We start from the raw sequence: 20,849 nt of genomic DNA on the forward strand, positions 1-20,849 counted from the left end.
TGTGTCACGTCTGCAGTGCGTGTTGTGTGTGCAGGGACTCGTGTGCAGTGCGTGTTCCGTGTGCAGCACGTCACATGTGCAGGGTCTCATGTGCAGTGCATGTTCCGTGTGTAGTGCATGTCACATGTATGTGCAGGCCCTCGTACACGTGTGTGCACAGTGCGTGTCACATGTGCAGGGCCTCGTGTGCAGTGCATGTGCCATGTGCAGTGTGTGTTGCGTGTGCAGGGTCTTGTGTGCAGTGTGTCGCGTGTGCAGTGCGTGTTCCGTGTGTAGGGCATGTTCTGTGTGCAGGGCCTTGTGTGCGTGTGTGCACAGTGCGTGTCACGTGTGCAGTGCGTGTCGTGTGTGCAGGGACTTGTGTAGTGTTCCATGTGCAGTGCATGTGCAGGGTCATGTGTGCAGTGCGTGTCGCGTGTGCAGGGACTCATGTGCAGTGCATGTTGCATGTGCAGTGCGTGTGCTGTGTGCAGTGCATGTTGCGTGTGCAGTGTGTGTCACATGTGCAGGGACCCGTGTGCAGTGTGTGTCGCGTGTGCAGCGTGTCCATGTGCTGCTCTGAGCACTGGCGGGTTCCCACACGCCGGGTGTGCCCTCACATGTGCAGTGTGCACGTCCAGTGCTGCGCGTGTGCAGGGCGGAGGCGTTTGTGCGCAGCGTGTGTGTGTGTGTGTGTGTGAGCACACGCAGTGTCCGTGTGTCCGTACCAGGCTGCAGTGTGTGAGCGTGGCCCGTCCGCACCCTGGGCCTCGTGCACGCGCAGTGCTGGTGCACCACGTGCCTGGGGGGGGTGCGCGAAGGGGCGCGGTGTCTGCACGTGCAGTGCCGGTGCCGGGCCAGTGCACTGCACGGACGCTGCCCGCGTGCTGCCAGTGTTGGTGCCCGTGCAGTGCCAGTGCCAGCGCAGGGCCTGTGCACTCCTGGTGCCCTGCAGTGCTGGCACCATCCCAGTCGTCTGCTGGTGCAGTGCGGGTCCCTGTGCAGTGCTGGTGCAGTGCCAGTGCACATGCTGGTGCAGTGCTGGTCACCATGCAGTGTGGGTCCCTGTGCAGTGCCACTGCAGTGCTGGTGCAGTGTCAGTCCCATGCAGTGCCAGTGCTCATCCCTGTGCAGTGCTGGTGCACATGCTGGTGCAGTGCGGGTCCCCGTGCAGTGCTGGTGCAGTGATGGTCACTCTGCAGTGCTGTGCAGTGCCGGTGCCAGTGCAGTGCAGGTCCCTGTGCAGTGCCACTGCAGTGCTGGTGCAGTGTCAGTCTTGTGCAGTGCTGGTGCCCTGATGGTGCAGTGCCAGTGCTGGTGCCAGTGCAGTGCCGGTCCCTGTGCAGTGCTGGTGCCAGTGCTGGTGCAGTGCCCTGCAGTGCCGGTGCTGGTCCCGGTCCCCTTCGGTCCCGTTCAGTCCCGTTCAGTCCCGTTCAGCCCCGTTCGGTCCCGTCCGGTCCCATTCAGCCCCGTTCGGTGCCGGTGCTGGTCCCGGTCCCGTTCAGCCCCGTTCAGCCGGTGCCGAGCGGGTCCCGCGCTGCGCCGCTGCCTCTCGGTGCCGCCCCCGGCTCCTGCGCCCGCCCCCACCGCGCCCGCCCGGGCTCTCCGGGGCCGGGGCCGGTAGCGGCGGTCGCGGCGATGGTGCCGGCGGGGCCGCCCCGCTCCTGCCTCCTGCTGGCGGCCGCGCTGCTGCCGCTGCTGCCGCCCGGGGCCGCCCCGGGCCCCGCCGCGCCGCCCGCGCTCACCGACGCCGAGATCGAGGCGTTTCTGCGGGGCTTCCTCGGGCCCGGCGAGGGCGACGGGGATGGCGACGGCGACGGCACCGAGCTCGGCTTCGGCACCGACCTGGGCACCGCCACGGCCACCGCCACCGGTGAGCGAGCGGCACCGGGCACCGGACGGGGCGGGGGGTGCCCAGGAGGTTCGGGGGGACCCCCCAGCCCGGCCCGGGCCGCCCCTCACCCCGCGTCCCGTCCCCCCCCCCTCCCCAGGCTCCCCGGGGCGGTTGACGGAGCCCGAGAAACCCAAGAAAGGGAAGAAGGAAAAACCTCCGAAACCCACCAAGAAGCCCAAGGAGAGACCCCGGGGCTCCAAGAAGGACAAGGACAAGGACAGGGACAAGGACAGGGACAGGGGCAAGGACAAGCCCCCCAAGAAGCCCAAGGAGAAGCCCCCGAAAGGCTCCGAAAAACCCCCCAAAGGCTCCAAAAAGCCCAAGGAGAAGCCGCCCAAGGCCACCAAGAAACCCTCTGGCAAGAAGCCACCGGAGCCACCGACCACCCCCCCGCAGCCCCCCACCACCCCACAGCCCCCGCGGGGCGAGGATGAGGCGGGGACCCCCCGGTTCCAGGAGCAGCCTTCGCCCTACGAGGAGGAGGAGGATGGAGGTGGCCGGGGTGAGTCTTGGGGGGCCCCATCTCGCCGCCAGCCGGGTTGGGGTGGGGGGTCGGTGCACCACGATGTCACCCCGTGTCCCACTCGGTGCCCCGGTGGCACCCGGTGGCTGGCTGGGCTTTGTCCCCCTGAGGTCACCCCCTCCGCCCCCACCAGCCTTCCTCCCCGAGGAAGGGGGGGGACGGTGGGGGTGCCGGGCTGGGGGGGCCATGGGACATCGCCAGCCCCTCGCTCTGTGTCCCTGTCCCCAGGGGAGTTGGAGGAGCCACCGAGCGAGCCCTGGGAGCTGGGCCGGGAGGACTGGCACCCCGAGCCCGAGCCTGGTGAGTGCCCTGTCCCCAGGGCCACCTCCCTGTGCCCCAGGGCCACATCCCTGCTCCATGGTGCCACCCCCCTGCACCCCAGGGCCACCTCCCTATTCCCAAGTGCCACCCCCCTGCACTCCAGTGCCACCTCCCTGCACCCCAGTGCCACCTCCCTGTGCCCCAGGGCCACCTCCCTGCTCCATGGTGCCACCCCCCTGCACCCTAGGGCCACCTCCCTGTGCCCCAGTGCCACCTCCCTGAGTCCCAGTGTCACCTCCCTGCACCCCAGGACCACCTCCCTGTGCCTCAATGCCACCTCCCTGCTCCGTGGTGTCACCCCCCTGTGCCCCAGGACCAGCTCCCTGTGCCCCAATGCCACCCCCCTGCACCCCAGTACCACCTCCCTGCACCCTAGGGCCACCTCCCGGTGCCCCAGTGCCACCTCCCTGAGTCCCAGTGTCACCTCCCTGCACCCCAGTGCCACCCCCCTGCACTCCAGTGCCACCTCCTTGCACGCTAGGGCCACCTCCCTGTGCCCCAATGCCACTTCCCTGCACCCCAGTGCCACCTCCCCATTCCCAAGTGCCACCTCCCTGCTCCCCGGGGCCACCCCCTGTGCCCCTTCCCCACGTGCCCCCTCCCCGCAGAGGTCCCCGAGGAGCCGGAGCCACCGACGCTGGACTACAACGAGCAGCTGGAGCGGGAGGACTACGAGGACTGTACGGTGCTGGGGCACGGGCAGGGGGGAGCACTGGGGTCCCCCAGCCTGCAGGGAGGGAAGGAGGGAGGGGGCATCTCCCCCCCCACCAACCTTGCACCCCCAAAGTCAGGGCCACCCCCTCTTTGTGTCCCCAGTCGAGTACATCCGGCGGCAGCAGAAACCCCGCAAACCCCCCAGAAGGAAGAAACCCGAGAGAGTCTGGCCCCAGCCCGAGGAGCCACGTAAGTGGGGTGACGGGGGGGGGGGGGTGGTGTGTGCGGTGGGGTGGGGTGGGGGGGACAGTCCCCAGCCTTGGGGACCCAGGGGAGCATCATTTTGGGGCAGCCTGGAGCTGGGGTGGGCACGGGGACAGCGTAAGGGGTGCAGGGGACCCCGTAGGGATATGGGGGTACCCCCATCCCCCCCCCCATTCCCTCCCGGCCCTTTTCGCCCTCCCCAGCGAAGCCAGAGGAGCCGCCCCCCCCGCCGCCCCCCCCGTCCGTCCCGGTGACCGAAGGGGACTACGAGGAGGGCTTCGAGCGACCCGACTACGATGACCGTGAGTGACGAGCCAGGGTGGGGGGGCCGGGGCACCCCAGGGCCCCCATCCCTGTGGGGCTCTGCCTGGCCCTGCGGGTAGCGATCTCCCCCCCGGGTGGTGGCACCGCCCCCCCGCCCTCCCCCGGCCCTAAAGGGGTGTCCCGGCCCCCTCCCCCTTTGCACCCCGCAGTGGTGTACGGGCTGCCCCCCCCCCCGAAGCCCAGGAAACACCCGGACAAGGGCGACGAGATGGAGACGGACGAGGAGAAACTCAAACCCTGTGAGAGATGGGCAGGGGCTGGGTGCTGGGGGGGTGGCACGTCCCTGGGGTGGGTGGCACATCCTCATGGTGGGTGGCATGTCCCTGGGGTGGGTGACACATCCCTAGGGTGGGTGGTATGTCCCTGGGGTGGGTGACACATCCCCAGGGTGGGTGGCATGTCCTCATGGTAAGTGGCATGTCCCCAGGGTGGGTGGTATATCCCTGGGTTGGTGGCACATCCTCGTGCGTGGCATGTCCCCAGGGTGGGTGGCACATCCCTAGGGAGGGTGGCATGTCCCTGGGGTGGGTGGTATGTCCCTGGGTGGGTGCCACATCCTCATGGTGGGTGACATGTCCCCAGGGTGGGTGGCATGTCTCTGAGGTGGTGGCACATCCCCAGGGTGGGTGGCACATCCCTATGGTGGCTGGCATGTCCCTGGGGTGGGTGGCATGTCCCCAGGGTGGGTGGCACATCCCCAGAGTGGGTGGTATGTCCTTGGGGTGGGTGGCATGTCCCCAGGGTGGGTGGCACGTCCCCAACAGCTGGTCTCCCACCCCAGGGAAGCCCAAGAAAGGTGGCAGCAGCAAGGAGGAGGAGGAGGACCCGTGGGCAGAGGAGAAGGGCCGGGACCGTAAAGGTGGGTGCCAGCCCCCCCCTCCGCAGCCCCTTGTCCCCAGCCCCCCAGGCTCTGCCCCCCCTTCATGTGCCCCTTTTCCAGGAAAACCCAAAAAACCAGGGGGGAAGAAGTGGGAGCCGGACGAGGACGAATGGGCCCCCCCGGAGGAGAAGATAAGTGAGTGTCCCCGTTCCCAGGAGGGGAAGTGGGCGCCCCGCTGGGTGGGGGGGATGCCCATCACTCCCCCCCCCTCCATTGTCCCCAGGATGTCCCCCCATCGGCCTGGAGTCCCACCGCATCGAGGACGACCAGCTCCTGGCCTCCTCCATGCTGCGCCACGGGCTGGGCGCCCAGCGCGGGCGCCTCAACATGCAGGTGAGGGGCTCCCCCCCAAACCCGCCCCAACCCCCTCTGCTGCCAGAACCCACCCCCCCCAAACAAAACGTCCCCGTCGCTGTCCCCACCCCAGGCAGGCACCAACGAGGACGATTTCTTTGACGGAGCTTGGTGTGCCGAGGACGACAGCCGGGCGCACTGGATCGAGGTGGACACCCGCCGCACCACCAAGTTCACCGGCGTCGTCACCCAGGGCCGCGACTCCCAGATCCAGTACGGGGCCGGGGACGAGGAGGGAGGGGGACAGATCTGGGGACATGGGGTGGGGGAGCGGCTCGGGGATCCCCCTTCCCAACCTGTCCCCTTCCTCCCGCAGCGAGGACTTTGTCACCAGCTTCTACGTGGGCTTCAGCAACGACAGCCAGAACTGGGTGATGTACACCAACGGCTACGAGGAGATGGTAGGGGACCCCAAAGCAGGCTGGTTGGGGGGGACGGGGACAATAGGGACCCTCTCCCCCACCCCCTCCAGCTGCATCTCGTCCCCCCTGGCAGATGTTTTATGGCAACGTGGACAAGGACACGCCGGTGCTGACCGAGTTCCCCGAGCCCATGGTGGCCCGTTACATCCGCATCTACCCCCAGACGTGGAACGGCAGCCTCTGCCTGCGCCTTGAGGTGCTCGGCTGCCCCCTCTCCAGTAAGAGCCACCTCAAAGCAGCAGCTGGAGGGGGGTGGTGGTTATGGGGGGGGGGTGGTGGCATCTCTCCAGCCCCCCACCACCGTGTCCCCTGTCCCCTCCGCAGCCGTCAGCAGCTACTACGCCCAGCAGAACGAGGTGACCTCCACCGACAACCTGGACTTCCGCCACCACACCTACAAGGACATGAGGCAGGTGAGCAGCTCCGTGGGGTGGGATCCTCCGTGGGGGGGTGGGATCCTCTGGGGGGGGTGGGCTCGGCCACCCCGAGCACTGCCCCCCCAGCACCTGCCCCCCCACCCGCCCCGCAGCTGATGAAGGTGGTGAACGAGGAATGTCCCACCATCACCCGCATCTACAACATCGGCAAGAGCTCGCGGGGGCTGAAGATCTACGCCATGGAGATCTCTGACAACCCGGGCGAGCACGAGACGGGTGAGGAGGGGAAGGTGGGGGGGACCTGGCTGGGGTCCCCTGGCGCAGGCAGGGGTGCGGGCAGCACACAGATGACACCAAGTGAAGCGGGCGTGTTGATCTGCACGAGGACAGGGAGGGTCTACAGAGAGACCTGGATAGGTTGGATCGGTGGCCAACGTCAACGGGATGAGCTTCAACGAGGCCAAGTGCCAGGTCCTGCACTTGGGCCACAACAACCCCCTGCATGGCTACAGGCTTGGGGAGGGGTGGCTGGAGCTGTCTGGGAGAGACGGGTCTGGGGGTTCTCATGGACAAACAGCTGACCATGAGCCAGCAGTGTGCCCAGGTGGCCAAGAAAGCCAACGGCCTCCTGGCTTGTATCAGCACTAGTGTGACCAGCAGAAGCAGGGAGGTGACAGTCCCCCTGTGCTCTGCACTGGTGAGGCCACACCTGGAGGGTTGTGTCCAGTTTTGGGCACCTCAATCCCAGAGAGATCTCGAGGGGCTGGAGCGAGGGCAGAGGAGGACAACGAGGTGGGGAAGGGCCTGGAGAATAAATCCTGTGAGGAGCGACTGAAGGAGCTGGGGCTGTTCAGTGTGAGGAGGAGAAGGGGAGGGGAGACCTCATCACTCTCTGCAGCTCCCTGAAAGGACGTTGTGGAGAGGTTGGTGCTGGTCTCTGCTCCCAGGGAATTAGTGACAGAACAAGAGGGAACGGCTTGAAACTGCAACAGGGGAGGGTCAGACTGGACAGGAGGAAAAATGTTTCCCCGCCAGAGTGGTCAGAGAGTGGAATAGGCTGCCCAGGGAGGGGGTGGAGTCCCCACCCCTGGGGGTGTTTAAGGGCCGTTTGGATGAGCTGTGGGGGGATGTGGGGTAGGGGAGAACTTTGTAGAGTCGGGCTGAGGGTTGGACTCGATGATCCCGAGGGGCTTTTCCAGCCTGAAGGATTCTGGGATTCTATGATCCTGCCTGTACTCTGCCCGCAGGCGAGCCCGAGTTCAGGTACACGGCGGGGCTGCACGGGAACGAGGTGCTGGGCCGGGAGCTGCTGCTCCTGCTGATGCAGTTCCTGTGCAAGGAGTACCAGGACGGCAACCCCCGGGTGCGGAGCCTGGTGACCGAAACCCGCATCCACCTCGTGCCCTCCCTCAACCCCGACGGCTACGAGCTGGCCCGCGAGGCGGTAAGGGGACAGCGGGGCAGGGGACGCGAGGGCAGGGCTGGGGGGACGCAGCCCCCGGGCTCACTGCTGCCCCACGGCTGCCCGCAGGGCTCCGAGCTGGGCAACTGGGCGCTGGGCCACTGGACGGAGGAGGGCTATGACCTCTTTGAGAACTTCCCTGACTTGGCTTCGGCGCTGTGGGCAGCCGAGGAGAGGAAACTGGTGCCCCACAAGTTCCCCAACCACCACATCCCCATCCCGGAGCACTATCTGGCCGAGGATGCCACGGTGAGCCATGGCCCGGCGGCGGGGCGGCGAGGGGGAGGCGGTGCCTCACGCTGCCCTGCCCGCCTTGGCAGGTGGCGGTGGAGACGCAGGCCGTGATGGCATGGATGGACAAGAACCCCTTCGTGCTGGGAGCCAACCTGCAGGGCGGGGAGAAGCTGGTGTCCTACCCCTTCGACACAGCCCGGCCCGTCAGCGAGACGCCGGCGGCTGCCCCTCGCCCGCTGGATGACTACGAGGACGACAACCCCGAGCTGCAGGAGACGCCCGACCACGCCATTTTCCGTTGGCTCGCCATCTCCTACGCCTCGGCCCACCTCACCATGACCGAGACCTTCCGCGGGGGCTGCCACACGCAGGACATGACCAACGCCATGGGCATCGTGCAGGGGGCCAAGTGGCACCCACGGGCTGGCAGTAAGTGGGTGCCACACCGTATCGGCGTCGGCTTGCCTGCCCCACGCTCCCTCGGTGGGACGGCGCGAGCGAGCGGCTGGGTGGGCGCTCAGTTGTTTGTCTTGCAGGCATGAATGACTTCAGCTACCTGCACACCAACTGCCTGGAGCTCTCCATCTACCTGGGCTGCGACAAGTTCCCCCACGAGAGTGAGCTGCAGCAGGAGTGGGAGAACAACAAGGAGTCACTGCTCACCTTCATGGAGCAGGTTGGTGCTGGGACGCGCCGGGCAGGGAGCGGGCAGCTGCCCCCGCCCGCCCCATGCGGCTCCCTCCTCCCTTTCCTCGCGTAGGTCCATCGGGGCATCAAGGGCTTAGTGACGGACCAGCAGGGAGAACCCATCGCCAACGCCACCATCGTTGTGGGGGGCATCAACCACAACATCAAGACAGGTAGGGTGCAAGGGAGGGTGCTGGGCAGGGTGCTGGCAGCACCCCCCCGCCTCCCTCACACCCCTCGCTGCCCACAGCCAGCGGCGGGGACTACTGGCGCATCCTGAACCCGGGCGAGTACCGCGTCTCGGCTCGGGCTGAGGGCTACAACCCCAGCGTCAAAACCTGCAGCGTCTTCTACGACATCGGGGCCACCCAGTGCAACTTCGTCCTGTCGCGTTCCAACTGGAAACGCATCCGGGAGATCATGGCCATGAACGGGAACCGGCCCATCCGCCGCATCGTGCCCGGCCGCCCCATGACGCCCCGCGAACGCCTGCGCCTGCGGATGCGCCTGCGGCACCGCCTGCGGCTGCGGCAGCAGATGAGGCTGCGGCGTCTCAACGCCACCACGGCCACCAGCGGCCCCACGGCCCCGCCGCCCACCACGGCCCTGCCCTCGCCCTTCAGCAGCACTGCCTACGCGCCCTGGAGCCAAGAGCCACCCACAGCCGGCACCTGGGAGATGGAAACCGAAACCGAAACGGAGGTGGTCACCGAGCTGGTGACCGAGACGGAGGCTTGGGAGCTGGGCACGGGGACGGCGCAGCCCTTCACCACGGCCGAGACCTACACCGTGAACTTTGGTGACTAGGAGATGCTCGTCCCCTCGCTCCTGCCTCGAGCCAAGGCCGGACGCTCGCGGCCGGTTTGGTTTCACCTGCCGCAGGCTCCGGCATCCGCTTCTAAAAATCTTTCTTTGAGCCCCGGGCAGCCCGTTCCGGGTGGGCTCCGGCTCCTCACCCGTGCTGCTTCCTAGGACTGCAGGGCACGCCACACCGATGCTCGCCCCGAAGGCCGGGCGGCCGCGGAGCGTCCCCCTTGCCGGGCTCCAGAGCCAGGCAGGAAAGGACGTTCTGCCCCGTCCCTCGGGGCTGGGCAGCGCCAGTTCTTGCCTGGCAGGGGAGGGGGCGAAGCAGGACCCAGCCCTCGCCCCGTCCCCGTCTCCCGGCACAGCGGGGTGAGCAGGGGTGGTCCCGCTCTCCAGGGCAGGGCCCGCACGGAGGCAGGCGCAGCCCCTGTCCCCTCTGCACAGTTTTTTGTTACACAAATAAATCAAGTTATATTGGTACGAGCATCTCTTCTCTCCCGTGCCCCCTGGCAGCTCCATGCCAGCTCTCCCGGGAGGACAACCGGGAATTACACAAAGGTGGTGGGTGCCAGGACCCTCCAGGGGGCTAGGGGGGTTTATCAAGTCTGCGCCCTGCCTGCTCAGTCAGTGCCCGACCTCCATGTCCCCGTCATCATCCTCGGCCCCAAAGCCAGAGAAGCTGATGGGCTGGCAGCTGAGGTCGCGCAGGTTGACGAGGCAGGCGGTCTGTGTGGCGCTGAAGGCCGGCACCGTCACCAGCAGGACCCGCTGCCCATCCTGCCCTGCAAAGACAACTGGGAGTCAGGCGGGTGGAGCCCCCGGCCGGCACCCCGGCGTGGGATCCCAGCCCCAAGTGAGGATTGGGGGGTGCTGCAGGCTGGGGCTCACCTTGGATCAGCTTGGACTGGAAGCGGGGAGCGTTGCCACAGAAGTAGACGTGAGGGCAGTCAGTGAGGATGAACGGGTCCGATTTGTAAAAGGGGTAGCAGCCTGGGAGGGAACGAAATTAGGAGGGGAACCTACACCTGCACCCCTTCAGAGGGCAAATGGCCCCCAGCCCTCGGTGGCCACCCAGCCCTCGCCTCACCCAGGGTGTCCGGGGCTGTGGGGCTGATGTGTCCCGCCAGCAGCGTCCACTCCAGGATCTCCAGGTAGTCGTCCATGCTGCTGTATTTAAAGATGTCGCTGACGTTTTGCCCCGACGTCCCCAAAAACCTACAACATTTTGGGGGAAAGGAGGAGACATTCAGATGGCTGTACTTGCCGTGGCTTGCCCCACACCCCCACGCCAACAGCTGTCACAGAGCTGGTGGCACACGAGGTTTTTTTACCTGACGCCGTCCACGTCGGCCTGGTAGGGGTTGGTGACCAGGCGGAGCGTGGAGTAGGCGCTGGCGAGGGGCAGCATGCAGTGATGCAGCGGCTGCTGGGGCAGCGTGTAGTTGGTGGGGTCAAACTCACCGGGCATCACATCCACAGGCACGGAGGTCTGTGGGCAGAGCGGGGATTAGCAGGGACGGCCACACCACCCCCCTTCCAAGGGGCTCACAGCAAAGCCCCGGCCGGAGCTCACAGCCGGCTCTGCCTCGCTCCCCGATTTGGCTCCTGCCACTTCCCCGCAGGAAGCCCCGCTTGGCTTCCCCACAGAGACCAGATGCCGGGAGAAGGATCTGGAGCTGGGCAGCTGCCTGCTGCCTTCCCGTACGGCACCATATGCGCTGCTCAGAGGGAAGCTGGGGGCCGGGGAAGGGGCGTTTGCCACCCCGCACGCCCAGGCTGCTGGCAGAGCGTTGCTTCCCTGGTTCAGGAGCCAGGCTCCCTCCCCCAGAAGGTACCCAATTCCCCCGCCAACCCTATCCCGCTCCAAACACTTACGCAAAGCTGCAGCAGGATCTCATCCAGCATCTTTACAGCCTCCACGCTTGCAGCCTGCGTCTTCTTGGTCAAGTACTTTGCCTGGATCAGCAGGTAGACAGTGAGGGAACAACCCTGTGCCCCCTCTGATCTCTCTGTGGGACACCCCAGGCCAGCCCAGGCCCCAGCAAGTACAGTCACAGAATCCCAGAGACATCTGGGTTGGAAAAGCCCTTGAAGCTCCTCCAGCCCCACCATGAACCTCACCCTGACCGTTCCCAACTCCACCAGATCCCTCAGCGCTGGCTCAACCCGACTCTTCAACCCCTCCAGGGATGGGGACTCCCCCCCTGCCCTGGGCAGCCCATTCCAACGCCCAACAGCCCCTTCTGCAAAGAAATCCTTCCTAAGAGCCAGTCTGACCCTGCCCTGGCGCAGCTTGAGGCCATTCCCTCTTGGCCTGCCGCTGGCTCCTTGGCTCAAGAGACTCCTCCCCCCTCTCTGCACCCTCCTTTCAGGGAGTTGCAGAGGGCCAGGAGGTCTCCCCTCAGCCTCCTCTTCTCCAGACTAAAAGGTCAAGGCTGAAGACCCCGCCGTACCTTGTTGATGGTGTCCCGGCTCTGCGTGTTCTGGCTCAGCAGGTTCCCCGCCAGGATGACCCGGGAGATCTGCGCGGCGCAGCTCTGCTCGCCCTCGGCGCCCAGCTGCCCCGTCACCACGTCCACCAGCAGCTGCGTGCTCAGCAGGGACTCGCCACTCCCGCTGCCCAGCCCCAGCCCCGACACCAGCAGCACAAACCTGGGCAGAGAGGTTTGGGCAGCATGCTGTGCTCCCTGCCTGCACCGACCCCTGCCTGTGCCGCGACAACCAAGGGGCTTCAGAGAGCCAGGGGTGGGGGGCACGAGCACCCGTCCGCGATCCCTCATGACGTGAGGCGCTTACTGCACCGGGGACATGGGGAAAATGGTCCCCAGGGCTTGGGGATATGGTGGGGGGCGCAGTGCCAGGCCCGCTCCTGGCACTGCGGAGACTCACCGGTCTGAGCTGGGCCCTTTCCAGGGCAGCGCCCGGGGCAGGTCAGCGAAGCAGTGATCCTCCACCAGGAACTTGCCGTCGTCCTGCTCGGAGCCGTACACGGCAAAGATGGTTCCTAGGGCAGAGGGCGGGCGGTCAGCCCCCGGCCAGGGCCTGCGAGGCAGTTCCCACCAAGGAGCCATCGTCCTTTACCTGTCACCAGCCTCTGCACCTCGACGGCTCCTTCCAGCTTGATCCGCTGCAGCTCATCCTCCAGGATCAGCTCGTCGGAGGGGTGGATGTACTTGGGCAGGGGCGGCTGAGGCACCAGGTTGTGCTGAGGGGGGGGACAGAGCAGGCTGTGACGGCCTCAGCAAGGCTGAGCTGCCCCAAAGGGCCCTTTCCCCACCCCCCAGCCAAACCCCGCTTGTGGAAACCACAGTGTGGGCACATGACTCAGTCACTCAAGTGTTCAATCACTTGGCACTGGTGAGGCCGCCCCTCAACGAGTGGGTTCAGTTTGGGCCCCTCACTCCAAAAAGGCCATTGAATGACTCGAGCGTGGCCAGAGAAGGGCAACGGAGCTGGTGCAGGGTCTGGAGCACAGGTCTGATGGGGAGCGGCTGAGGGAACTGGGGGGGTTTAGTCTGGAGAAGAGGAGGCTGAGGGGAGACCTCCTGGCCCTCTACAACTCCCTGAAAGGAGGGTGCAGAGAGGGGGGAGGAGTCTCTTGAGCCAAGGACCCAGCGGCAGGCCAAGAGGGAATGGCCTCAAGCTGCGCCAGGGCAGGGTCAGACTGGCTCTTAGGAAGGATTTCTTTGCAGAAGGGGCTGTTGGGCGTTGGAATGGGCTGCCCAGGGCAGGGGGGGAGTCCCCATCCCTGGAGGGGTTGAAGAGTCGGGTTGAGCCAGCGCTGAGGGATCTGGTGGAGTTGGGAACGGTCAGGGTGAGGTTCATGGTGGGGCTGGAGGAGCTTCAAGGGCTTTTCCAACCCAGATGACTCTGATTCTGTGACTCACAACAGCCACCAGCGTGGGCCCCCACCGCCAGCCTGGCCAAAGCCCCCACTGGTGCTTTGAAGGTGGCACTTTGGAGGCCCCGGCAGCTCTCGGTGCTGCTCGCCAGCTGCTCGCCACCCGGCCGAGCTGGTTTCGCTTAACGCTTCCCCGCAGCGCCGCGGTGAAGCGAACACAACGCGGCTCCCCAGCCAAGGAGGAAGCGGCTCAGCCAGGCGGCAGGAGACGGCGCTCTGGCTCGCCTCGGGAAACGTGTTTGCAATCACCGCCCGGGCAAGCGCTCCGCTGCCTTTGAACCCTGCCTGGCAGGCACGGTGCTAACCTCATGCCGTGACGAGCAGGCTCCAAACTTCCCAATGGGCTCCCCGGGAGCCAGCTGGGAGCAGATGGGCCCCCGGCACCGCACGGGGACTGTGGGACTTCCCTGGTTGCCCCCCTTATCCTCCTCCCCTGCAGCAAGGAAAGGGGGTGCCAACCCCGCCGGATCCAAACCCTCCGAGGGCAGGAAAAGCAACAGCAAGCGGGCGCACACGTGATGCCCGCTGGCACAGAGGGTGTCACCAAGAGTGACGGTGTCTAGGGACAGGGTAGGCACAGAGGTTATCCACCAGCTCCCCAGGTCAAAGCCCTGGCAGTTCCCATTTGCACAGCACGAGGGAAGCGATGGGGAAGCCGGCCGAGGTCCTGATGTGTGTTGGCACATCCCCCAGAGCCGTGTGGAGGAGGTGGGGGGGGCCCCCCAGGAGGGAATGTCCTGGTTGTTACCTCCTCGCTGATCTCCTGCAGGATGGAGGGCTGCAGCTGCATCGCCTTGAAGAGCGTCCCCACCACGCAGCACTTCTCACCCGCCTGCAGCTCGCAGAGCTTCCTCAGCACCACGCCGTCCCCTGCAGAGAGAAACGGGGCTCGGCCAGCCTCGGGGATGGCTGCGGGGGCAAGCAAGGCTCAAGGCTGGCCAGGACCGCCTCAAAGGGCCTGAACATCGAGGCCAGCAAGAGGTGGGGGGGAATGCTGCGAAGCCTCTCATTTTTCCTCGAGGCATGGAGCCGAATCCACATGTGTAGGCCAGATGGGGCCACAGAGCATACCAGAGAGCCAGCGCTGCCTGCAGGCATTTCCTCTGTGTTGAGGGGGGGAAAGCTGGGTCACACTGGGGTCTGAGGGACCCGCAGCTTCCAGCTACCACCCAGGACAGCGTGCAGAGCTCCTGCTGGGCCCACAGGTCCAGCTCTTCCTGCGAAGGGAGGGTGCACAGGTCCAGGATTGTCCCCCCTGCCTGGGCACGGAGCCAGTACTCTTGCCCTTGGGCACGAGGGGTTGGTGTTCCCACTCCCCATCCAGGAGATGAACCAAACATCCCACTCAGATGGCAGACTGTTCACCACCCCCAAGTCTGACCTCTGCCAGGGCCAGATCCCCCCTCCAGGATCCCTGCTGGAAGCCAGGACCCCCATCGTAGCCGGGCATTTGGGAAGATCCCGGCATGAAAACAAGCTGCTGGGGAGCAGCAGGGTTTCCTCTGCCTGAAAGGCACAAACAGGCCTCTGGGCTTTATGGGGGATCCACAAGTGGATACGGGCCAGGGCAACCAACACGTGCCTCGGGAGGTGCAAAGAGCATCGCAGCCCCAGTGCTTCATCTGCAGACACCAAAACCCCATCTCCCTCACCACAAGCGGAGCCCAAGACTTCTCACCTCACCCATGAGGGCCCAGAGATGCTTCAGCCCCACCGTTTACGTGTCTGTAGGACTTTTATTTCCTCCTGCTTAAATGAACCAGTGAAGCCCATCCATCCCAAGCCTCAAGCCCTGGAGGGGGGAGCACTGGCTGCCAGGCTGGGCTGGCGCTGCAAGAGCTGCTGGGCTCCTCTCCCAGAACAACACCGCCAAAGCTCGCTGCCGTGCCTCTGTCAGGTCGCCCCTTCTGGCTGCAGGCAGCGGGGTGATGTTTTCCCCCCTCAAACTCTCCCTTTGTTAATCACGCGCCTGCTGAACGTGACTCCTGTCTGGTGGAAAGCACCCCACTGCGATCACAGGCACCCCGGCCTCAGCGGAGCTGGAAACACAGGTTCATCAGGCCCAGGAATGCAAACACTCGGAGTCAGAAAAAACAATCCAGTTTTAGTTTCTTATTCTTGGCTCTAACACCCCAAAATGTGTGTGTTTAGGGGAAGGGGGGCTGCTTTCTCCAGAGTTTGCCTGCAGGCGCTTCTCGCTGTGAGACAAACCCCCAGAAATCTCATCCCATCACATGACTCCGGGAAGTGGAGCTTTACAAAACCACTGGTTCCCGTCACCGTCGGCAAAATCCAGGGTTATGGTGCAGGGCGGCCGGCCAAGGAATGACATCCGCCGTGGAACCAGCACAGCCCGGCACAGGCTTTGCTTCCCCTCAGCTCTGCGCAGCCCACGGGGCCAAGGAGAGAAAGAAAAACAAGTGGCCAGCCCGAAAACCTCCATAGAAGGGCAAAGCCGAAAGCTCGGCCGGCCCAAGAGGGTGAAATCTGATAACCGGGGAGCCACACGCTGCGCCGAGGCCTGCCAGAAAGCTCAGCCACCACGCTCTGGCAGCAGCGAGGCGGTTGCTTCATCCAGCGCTGCCGTTACGCCTTCAGATGGAAACTCTCTGGTGTGAGAATCCCACCCGCTAACCGCTAACGCAGCCCCGCCGGGCCAGGAAACAGCCCCCCCGGCCCCCGCTTCCTGGTCAGGGCCCCCACCAGCCCCTCACCCTGACAAACCTCGTGCTCCCGACAGCGAGCGGAAGCTTTGGCCTGGCCTGGTGAGCACAAAAAGAAAAAAAGGTTTTTTTCTGCACAGCTGATGTTTAAAGGTGGTTTTAGAAATCCCAGAATCATCTCGGTTGGAAAGGACCTTGAAGCTCCTCCAGTTCAACCGCTAACCCAGCACTGACCGTTCCCAACTCCACCAGATCCCTCAGCGCTGGCTCAACCCGACTCTTCAACCCCTCCAGGGATGGGGACTCCCCCCCTGCCCTGGGCAGCCCATTCCAACGCCCAACAACCCCTTCTGCAAAGAAATCCTTCCTAAGAGCCAGTCTGACCCTGCCCTGGCGCAGCTTGAGGCCATTCCCTCTTGGCCTGCCGCTGGCTCCTTGGCTCAAGAGACTCCTCCCCCCTCTCTGCACCCTCCTTTCAGGGAGTTGCAGAGGGCCAGGAGGTCTCCCCTCAGCCTCCTCTTCTCCAGACTAAACCCCCCCAGTTCCCTCAGGAATGTTGAAATGTTGAACAGATGCTCCTTGGCTGGGTCAGACACTGTCCAGCAGAGAAGTCACCCCCCAAAAATCACCTGTGGGTTATCTGACCCCTTAAGGTGTGCGTAAGCTTAGGAACCGATGGCCAGCACGCGCTGGAAAATCTCTGAAAAGCTTCCAGCGGGCACCGTGTGGCTTTGCCATCCTTCCTCAAAAAGTTGGGGGGGGCTGTTACTCCCCAAACCGACTCACCCCACTTCTGTCGCGCCCGCTCCTCCAGGAGGGGCCGCATCTGGATGAGGCGCGCGGCGTAGATGTGGGCGTACTGGCGGCTGAAGCTGCGCTGGCCCAGGCGGAAGGGCTGCGAGCAGTCGGCGTAGCCTGAGACCGGCACCCGGGCGAAGGTGGAGGCCTGGGTGGAGGGGGGGGCCAGCAAACCCTGCGCCGTGGGGGCCGCCTGCTCCGAAAACATGGTGGGCGCCCGGCTGGAGCAGCGGGGCCGGACGCGGGGTGATTCTAAAAGCAAATGGGAAAATTAAGGGTCCCTGTAAATTAAGGCTGGCACGCCCCGGCCGGCACTGTCACCCCAAATCCCTCCCTGGAGGCAGCCCCCACCCCCAAACTGACCCACTCACCCCCCAAAACACAAACGAGGGGGTCTGACCCCCCCGAATACTGCACCCTCCCAGCACTCCCCCTCCCTTCCCTCTCCAAAACTCATGTTGGTGCCAGGAAAAGCCCAGGACCAGCCCCCCCACCCCCCCCAATCACCCCCTGGCACCAGGACACCCAAAGGCCCCCCCAGAATACACCTTGGCCACTGGATCTCCCCGGGACCCCCCCCCCAACACCCTCTGGCACCAGGGGCCCTGCACAGAGCTCTGGACACCCCCTGGCACCAGCCCCCCCCGCCCCTCCCCAGGACACCCCCTAAACACACCCCCTGGCACAAAGACCCCCCTCCGGGCACCGGGACCCCCCAAAACATCTCCTAGCACCAGGACCCCCCCCCACCCCCAAAACACCCTGGCCCAGGACCCCCCCCGGCAGCAGGTCCCTACAGGGACACCCCCAGCCCCCCCTCGGGACACCAGTACCCCCCCCCCATAAAGGAGGGTCCCCCCGGGACCCACCGAGAAGGCCAAAGGGTCCCCCCGGAAGCCCCCCTGGGCCAGGGATCCCCAAAAGGCAACAGCAGCCCCCCGGGCCCCGGCAGGAGGGTCCCTCAGTGCCCCCCCCCACGTTGTCGGCCCCCCCCGGGCGCAGGTCACGTACGGGGTCAGAGGTCAGAGGTCGGGGGGGCCGCCAGCCCGGCACCACGGACCCGCCATGGGGGGGGGGGCGGAAAAGGCGCGAACGCCGCCGAGCCCGGAAGTGGCGGGGTGGTGGGGCGGAAGTGACGTCAAGGCGGCGGGTCGCCATGGCAACCGCTGATGGCGGCGGCGGCGCCGCGAGGCCGTTACTGTGGAAACGGGGGAGGAAACCGCGGAGGGACGGCGGGGACCGGGACCCACCGGGAGCCCACAGAACCCGGGAGGGGATGGGGCGGACACCGGGAGCGACCCCCGCGGGGAGAACACTGGGCCCGGGAGGGGCCGGGGGGCGCCCCCGGGACCCCACATTGCTCGTGGGGAGACTGGGGACACCGGGACGGGCCCCCCGGGGCTCCACAGAGCCCAGGAGGGGACGGGGGGACCCCGGGGCGGCCCCCCACCCCCCCACCCCATCCTCTGGGGGGCTCCTGGGCCGCCCCTCGTGGGGTCCCCACACACCCCCCGAAACGGGCCACCGGCAGCACCCCCACGGCCGGCGGCTCACGGGGGCTCGGGGGGGGGATCTTTGGGGGGGCTCCGGGGCTCGAGCCAGCCCTCCCCCGTCTCCCCTTCCTGCCGCGGGGCGGAGGTGTGAGGGAGGAAGGGGGTTGGCGGCCGGCGCAGCTCCATTTTTAGGGGTTTTTGGGTTTCGGCGGCGCTGAGTGGCGCGGCCGTCCCCACAGCCCGCTCGCGGGGCTATAAAAGCCATCAGGGTGGGACGTGCTGGTTGTCACCCGCTGTCACCCGCTGTCACCCGCTCGAGTGGGCTCGCCATGGCTGCCGCCTTCCTCTTGGTGCTGGTGGCAGTGGGAGGTAACGGGGGTCCCTCGTGTTTTGGGGGAGGAGGAGGCGGCAGGGGGATGGGCGCCCTGGGATGGAGGGGAGGGGGACACATGGGAGGGACGTGGGGACAGAGGGGATGGGGTCTGTGTGGGGACCTGGGGATGGCAGGGACAGGGTCTTCATGGGGATGTGTCCCCAGGGATGGGGGGGACATGGGGACACACAGGAGGGATGGTGGGGACAAAGTCTGTGTGGGGACCTGGGGAGGATGGGACGGGGTCCTTGTGGGGACGGACACCTCAGGGTGGCAGGGACAGGGTACGTGTGGGGACCTGGGGATGGTGGGGACAGGGTCCTTGTGGGGACAGGCACCTGGGTATGTGTGGGGACCTGGGGGTGGTGGGGGCAGGGGGACACGGGGACGGGCAGGGGGGATGGCAGGGACGGGTCTTCATGGGGACGTGTCCCCAGGGATGGGGGAGACGAGGGGACATGGGGACATGCAGGAGGAATGGTGGGGACAAAGTCTGTGTGGGGACCTGGGGAGGATGGGGACGGGGTCCTTGTGGGGACAGACACCTCGGGGTGGCAGGGACAGGGTACGTGTGGGGACCTGGGGATGGTGGGGACAGGGGGACACGGGGATGAACTCTGTGTGGGGCCGGGAGCTGGGGACACGCAGGGACCTCGGTGACGGGGACACGCTCCCGCGGCCGCACTCACCGTCCCCTCCCCTGCCCAGCGGCACAGGCCACGGTCCCCGAGCCCTGCCAGGGTGGCCCCACATCCTGGTGCCAGGACACGGCCACCGCCACCCGGTGCCGCAGGGAGCAGTACTGCCGCCAGCTCTGGGACAGCCTGGGCCCGGTGAGCCCCAGCCCCTCGACGCCAGCCCCCCCCCTGCGCTGGGGCCATGCTGGGGGGCCCAGCCCGGCGCTGAGGGTCCGTGTTGTCCCCCCCCCGCAGTGGCACGTGGCCGGAGGAGACATGGCCGAAGGGAACGTGGCTGAAGGGGACGCGGCAGCGCCGGGCAAGGGGAAGAAGTGCAGCTTGTGCACCAAAATCCTGCAGCAGATCAAGGCGATGGCGGGCGAGGACCCCGATGAGGTGAGGGGGTGCCTGGGGGTCTCGGGGCAGGGGGCCGGGGGCCGGTGCCCCACGGGCAGCCCCGCTGACGCTGCCGGGGCTGGTTCTTGGCAGGCGGCGGTGGAGGCGGCGCTGGGCAAGGCCTGCCGGGCCCTGGGCAAGCGCCTGAGCCGCCTCTGCAAGGAGCTGGTGAAGAAATACCGGGAGCAGCTGAGCGAGGCGCTGCAGAACGGCGACGGGCCCCGGGACACCTGCGCGGCCATCGGCTTCTGCAAGGTCTGAGCCCGGTCAGCACCCCCAGCCCCCCTGCACCCCCCGCCCTGCACCCCCCATCCCGCACCCCCCACATCACACACCCCCCCGTCCTGCACCCCCATCCCACACCCCCCATCCTGCACCCCCCGTCCTGCACCCCCATCCCACACCCCCCATCCTGCACCCCCCGTTCTGCACCCCCCGTCCCGCACCCCCCGTTCTGCACCCCACATCCTGCACCCCCCATCCCACACCCCCCCCATCCCACACCCCCATCCTGCACCCCCCCATCCTGCAACCCACATCCTGCACCCCCCACCCTGCACCCCACATCCTGCACCCCCCACCCTGCACCCCCCATCCTGCACCCCACATCTTGATCCCACACCCCATCTCCCTCACCCTGCATCCTCCATCCTGCACCCCACATCCCTCACCCCACAATCTGATCCCGCACCCTGCACCCCCCATCCTGCACCCCACACCCCCCATCCTGATCCTGCACCCCATATCCCACATCCTGATCCTTCACCCTGCACCCCACATCCCACACCCCATATCTTGTTCCCGCACCCCATATCCCGCACCCCTCACCCCACGCCTGCCCTGGGGATGGGAGGGCACCTGGGGGTCCTGTGCCTCCCCTGCACATCTGTGGGGTGGGGGTGAGACAGGGGACCCCAAAATACACCCTGGAGAAGTGGGGGAAGGTCAAAGTTGCCACTTTCGCTGGCACCTGGGTTGGGGTGACGGGGTGACAGTGACCCCCAACTCACCGCTCCTTCCTTGTCTCCACAGGGCTGAGCCCCAAGTGCCACCCCCTGAACCCCAACGCCCCTCCCAGCCCCGCCGGCCCCCCCAGATCCCCCTCCCCCCACAATAAAACATCTCGCTCTGAGCCTCCCCATCTCCCGGGGGTCCCCCGAGAGCCCCTGCTTTGGCGGGGGGGGCCTGTCCCTTGTGTTGGGGACCCACCAGCTCCACGGGGACACCAGGAGCTGTGGGGGGGTGCAAAGCCCAGGCGGAAGGGAGGGAGGCTGTGGACAGACAGACGGACGAGATCCCCCCTGTTTGGTGGTTTATTTGGCCGGAGCAGGCGGGGGGGGGGGCGGGGGGGGGGGAACGGGACCCCCCG

At 66.4% G+C, this 20,849-nt stretch overlaps 3 protein-coding genes across 5 annotated transcripts; 2 read left to right on the plus strand and 1 right to left on the minus strand.

The window, feature by feature from the left end:
* The first annotated feature begins 1,607 nt into the window (after positions 1–1,607).
* Positions 1,608–9,659, plus strand: AEBP1 (AE binding protein 1). The gene is made up of 21 exons (XM_074852165.1): positions 1,608–1,852; positions 1,971–2,375; positions 2,625–2,696; positions 3,326–3,397; positions 3,534–3,620; positions 3,839–3,937; positions 4,109–4,198; positions 4,741–4,818; positions 4,900–4,974; positions 5,063–5,172; positions 5,267–5,406; positions 5,510–5,594; positions 5,689–5,833; positions 5,940–6,028; positions 6,145–6,268; positions 7,240–7,436; positions 7,524–7,703; positions 7,775–8,117; positions 8,225–8,364; positions 8,449–8,548; positions 8,626–9,659. The coding sequence occupies exons 1-21, from the start codon at positions 1,618–1,620 to the stop codon at positions 9,180–9,182; spliced, it is 3,423 nt and encodes a 1,140-aa protein (XP_074708266.1). The 5' UTR covers positions 1,608–1,617; the 3' UTR covers positions 9,183–9,659.
* On the minus strand, positions 9,649–17,652 carry POLD2 (DNA polymerase delta 2, accessory subunit). Of its 2 annotated transcripts, none has more exons than XM_074852167.1 (11): positions 17,553–17,652; positions 16,530–16,793; positions 13,829–13,950; positions 12,261–12,384; positions 12,069–12,183; positions 11,633–11,831; positions 11,055–11,135; positions 10,511–10,668; positions 10,267–10,394; positions 10,068–10,169; positions 9,649–9,961 (listed from the first exon to the last, which is right to left on the minus strand). In XM_074852167.1, the coding sequence occupies exons 2-11, from the start codon at positions 16,747–16,749 to the stop codon at positions 9,804–9,806; spliced, it is 1,407 nt and encodes a 468-aa protein (XP_074708268.1). In that variant the 5' UTR covers positions 16,750–16,793; positions 17,553–17,652; the 3' UTR covers positions 9,649–9,803. The 2 variants fall into 2 exon arrangements, with proteins under 2 accessions (XP_074708268.1, XP_074708269.1); XM_074852168.1 differs by lacking the exon at positions 17,553–17,652 and adding an exon at positions 17,411–17,509.
* Positions 17,653–18,249: 597 nt separating this feature from the next.
* On the plus strand, positions 18,250–20,612 carry GNLY (granulysin). 2 transcript variants are annotated; one of them, XM_074852304.1, is made up of 5 exons: positions 18,250–18,403; positions 19,116–19,240; positions 19,340–19,480; positions 19,574–19,746; positions 20,513–20,612. In XM_074852304.1, exons 1-4 carry the CDS (start codon positions 18,364–18,366, stop codon positions 19,739–19,741), a joined length of 474 nt encoding a protein of 157 aa, XP_074708405.1. In that variant the 5' UTR covers positions 18,250–18,363; the 3' UTR covers positions 19,742–19,746; positions 20,513–20,612. The 2 variants fall into 2 exon arrangements, with proteins under 2 accessions (XP_074708405.1, XP_074708404.1); XM_074852303.1 differs by having other exon boundaries at positions 19,574–19,735.
* Positions 20,613–20,849: the final 237 nt, after the last annotated feature.

This window comes from Strix uralensis, chromosome 28 (genome assembly GCF_047716275.1).
Source record: "Strix uralensis isolate ZFMK-TIS-50842 chromosome 28, bStrUra1, whole genome shotgun sequence".
Classification (NCBI taxonomy): Eukaryota; Metazoa; Chordata; class Aves; order Strigiformes; family Strigidae; genus Strix; species Strix uralensis.

What these genes read in the sequence shown, in the direction of transcription:
- AEBP1 (XM_074852165.1), top strand. Translation starts at nt 1,618, where the DNA reads ATGGTGCCGGCGGGGCCGCCCCGCTCCTGCCTCCTGCTGGCGGCCGCG. An exon ending in CCCCCCGGAGGAGAAGATAA is followed by an intron (nt 4,975 to 5,062) that starts GTGAGTGTCCCC and finishes CATTGTCCCCAG; the next exon opens with GATGTCCCCCCATCGGCCTG. An exon ending in CCTACAAGGACATGAGGCAG is followed by an intron (nt 6,029 to 6,144) that starts GTGAGCAGCTCC and finishes CCCGCCCCGCAG; the next exon opens with CTGATGAAGGTGGTGAACGA.
- POLD2 (XM_074852167.1), bottom strand. Translation starts at nt 16,749, where the DNA reads ATGTTTTCGGAGCAGGCGGCCCCCACGGCGCAGGGTTTGCTGGCCCCC. An exon ending in CACAGCCCCGGACACCCTGG is followed by an intron (nt 10,170 to 10,266) that starts GTGAGGCGAGGG and finishes GTTCCCTCCCAG; the next exon opens with GCTGCTACCCCTTTTACAAA. An exon ending in CCAGTCCAAGCTGATCCAAG is followed by an intron (nt 9,962 to 10,067) that starts GTGAGCCCCAGC and finishes TTGTCTTTGCAG; the next exon opens with GGCAGGATGGGCAGCGGGTC.
- GNLY (XM_074852304.1), top strand. Translation starts at nt 18,364, where the DNA reads ATGGCTGCCGCCTTCCTCTTGGTGCTGGTGGCAGTGGGAG. An exon ending in TCTGGGACAGCCTGGGCCCG is followed by an intron (nt 19,241 to 19,339) that starts GTGAGCCCCAGC and finishes CCCCCCCCGCAG; the next exon opens with TGGCACGTGGCCGGAGGAGA. An exon ending in CGGGCGAGGACCCCGATGAG is followed by an intron (nt 19,481 to 19,573) that starts GTGAGGGGGTGC and finishes GGTTCTTGGCAG; the next exon opens with GCGGCGGTGGAGGCGGCGCT.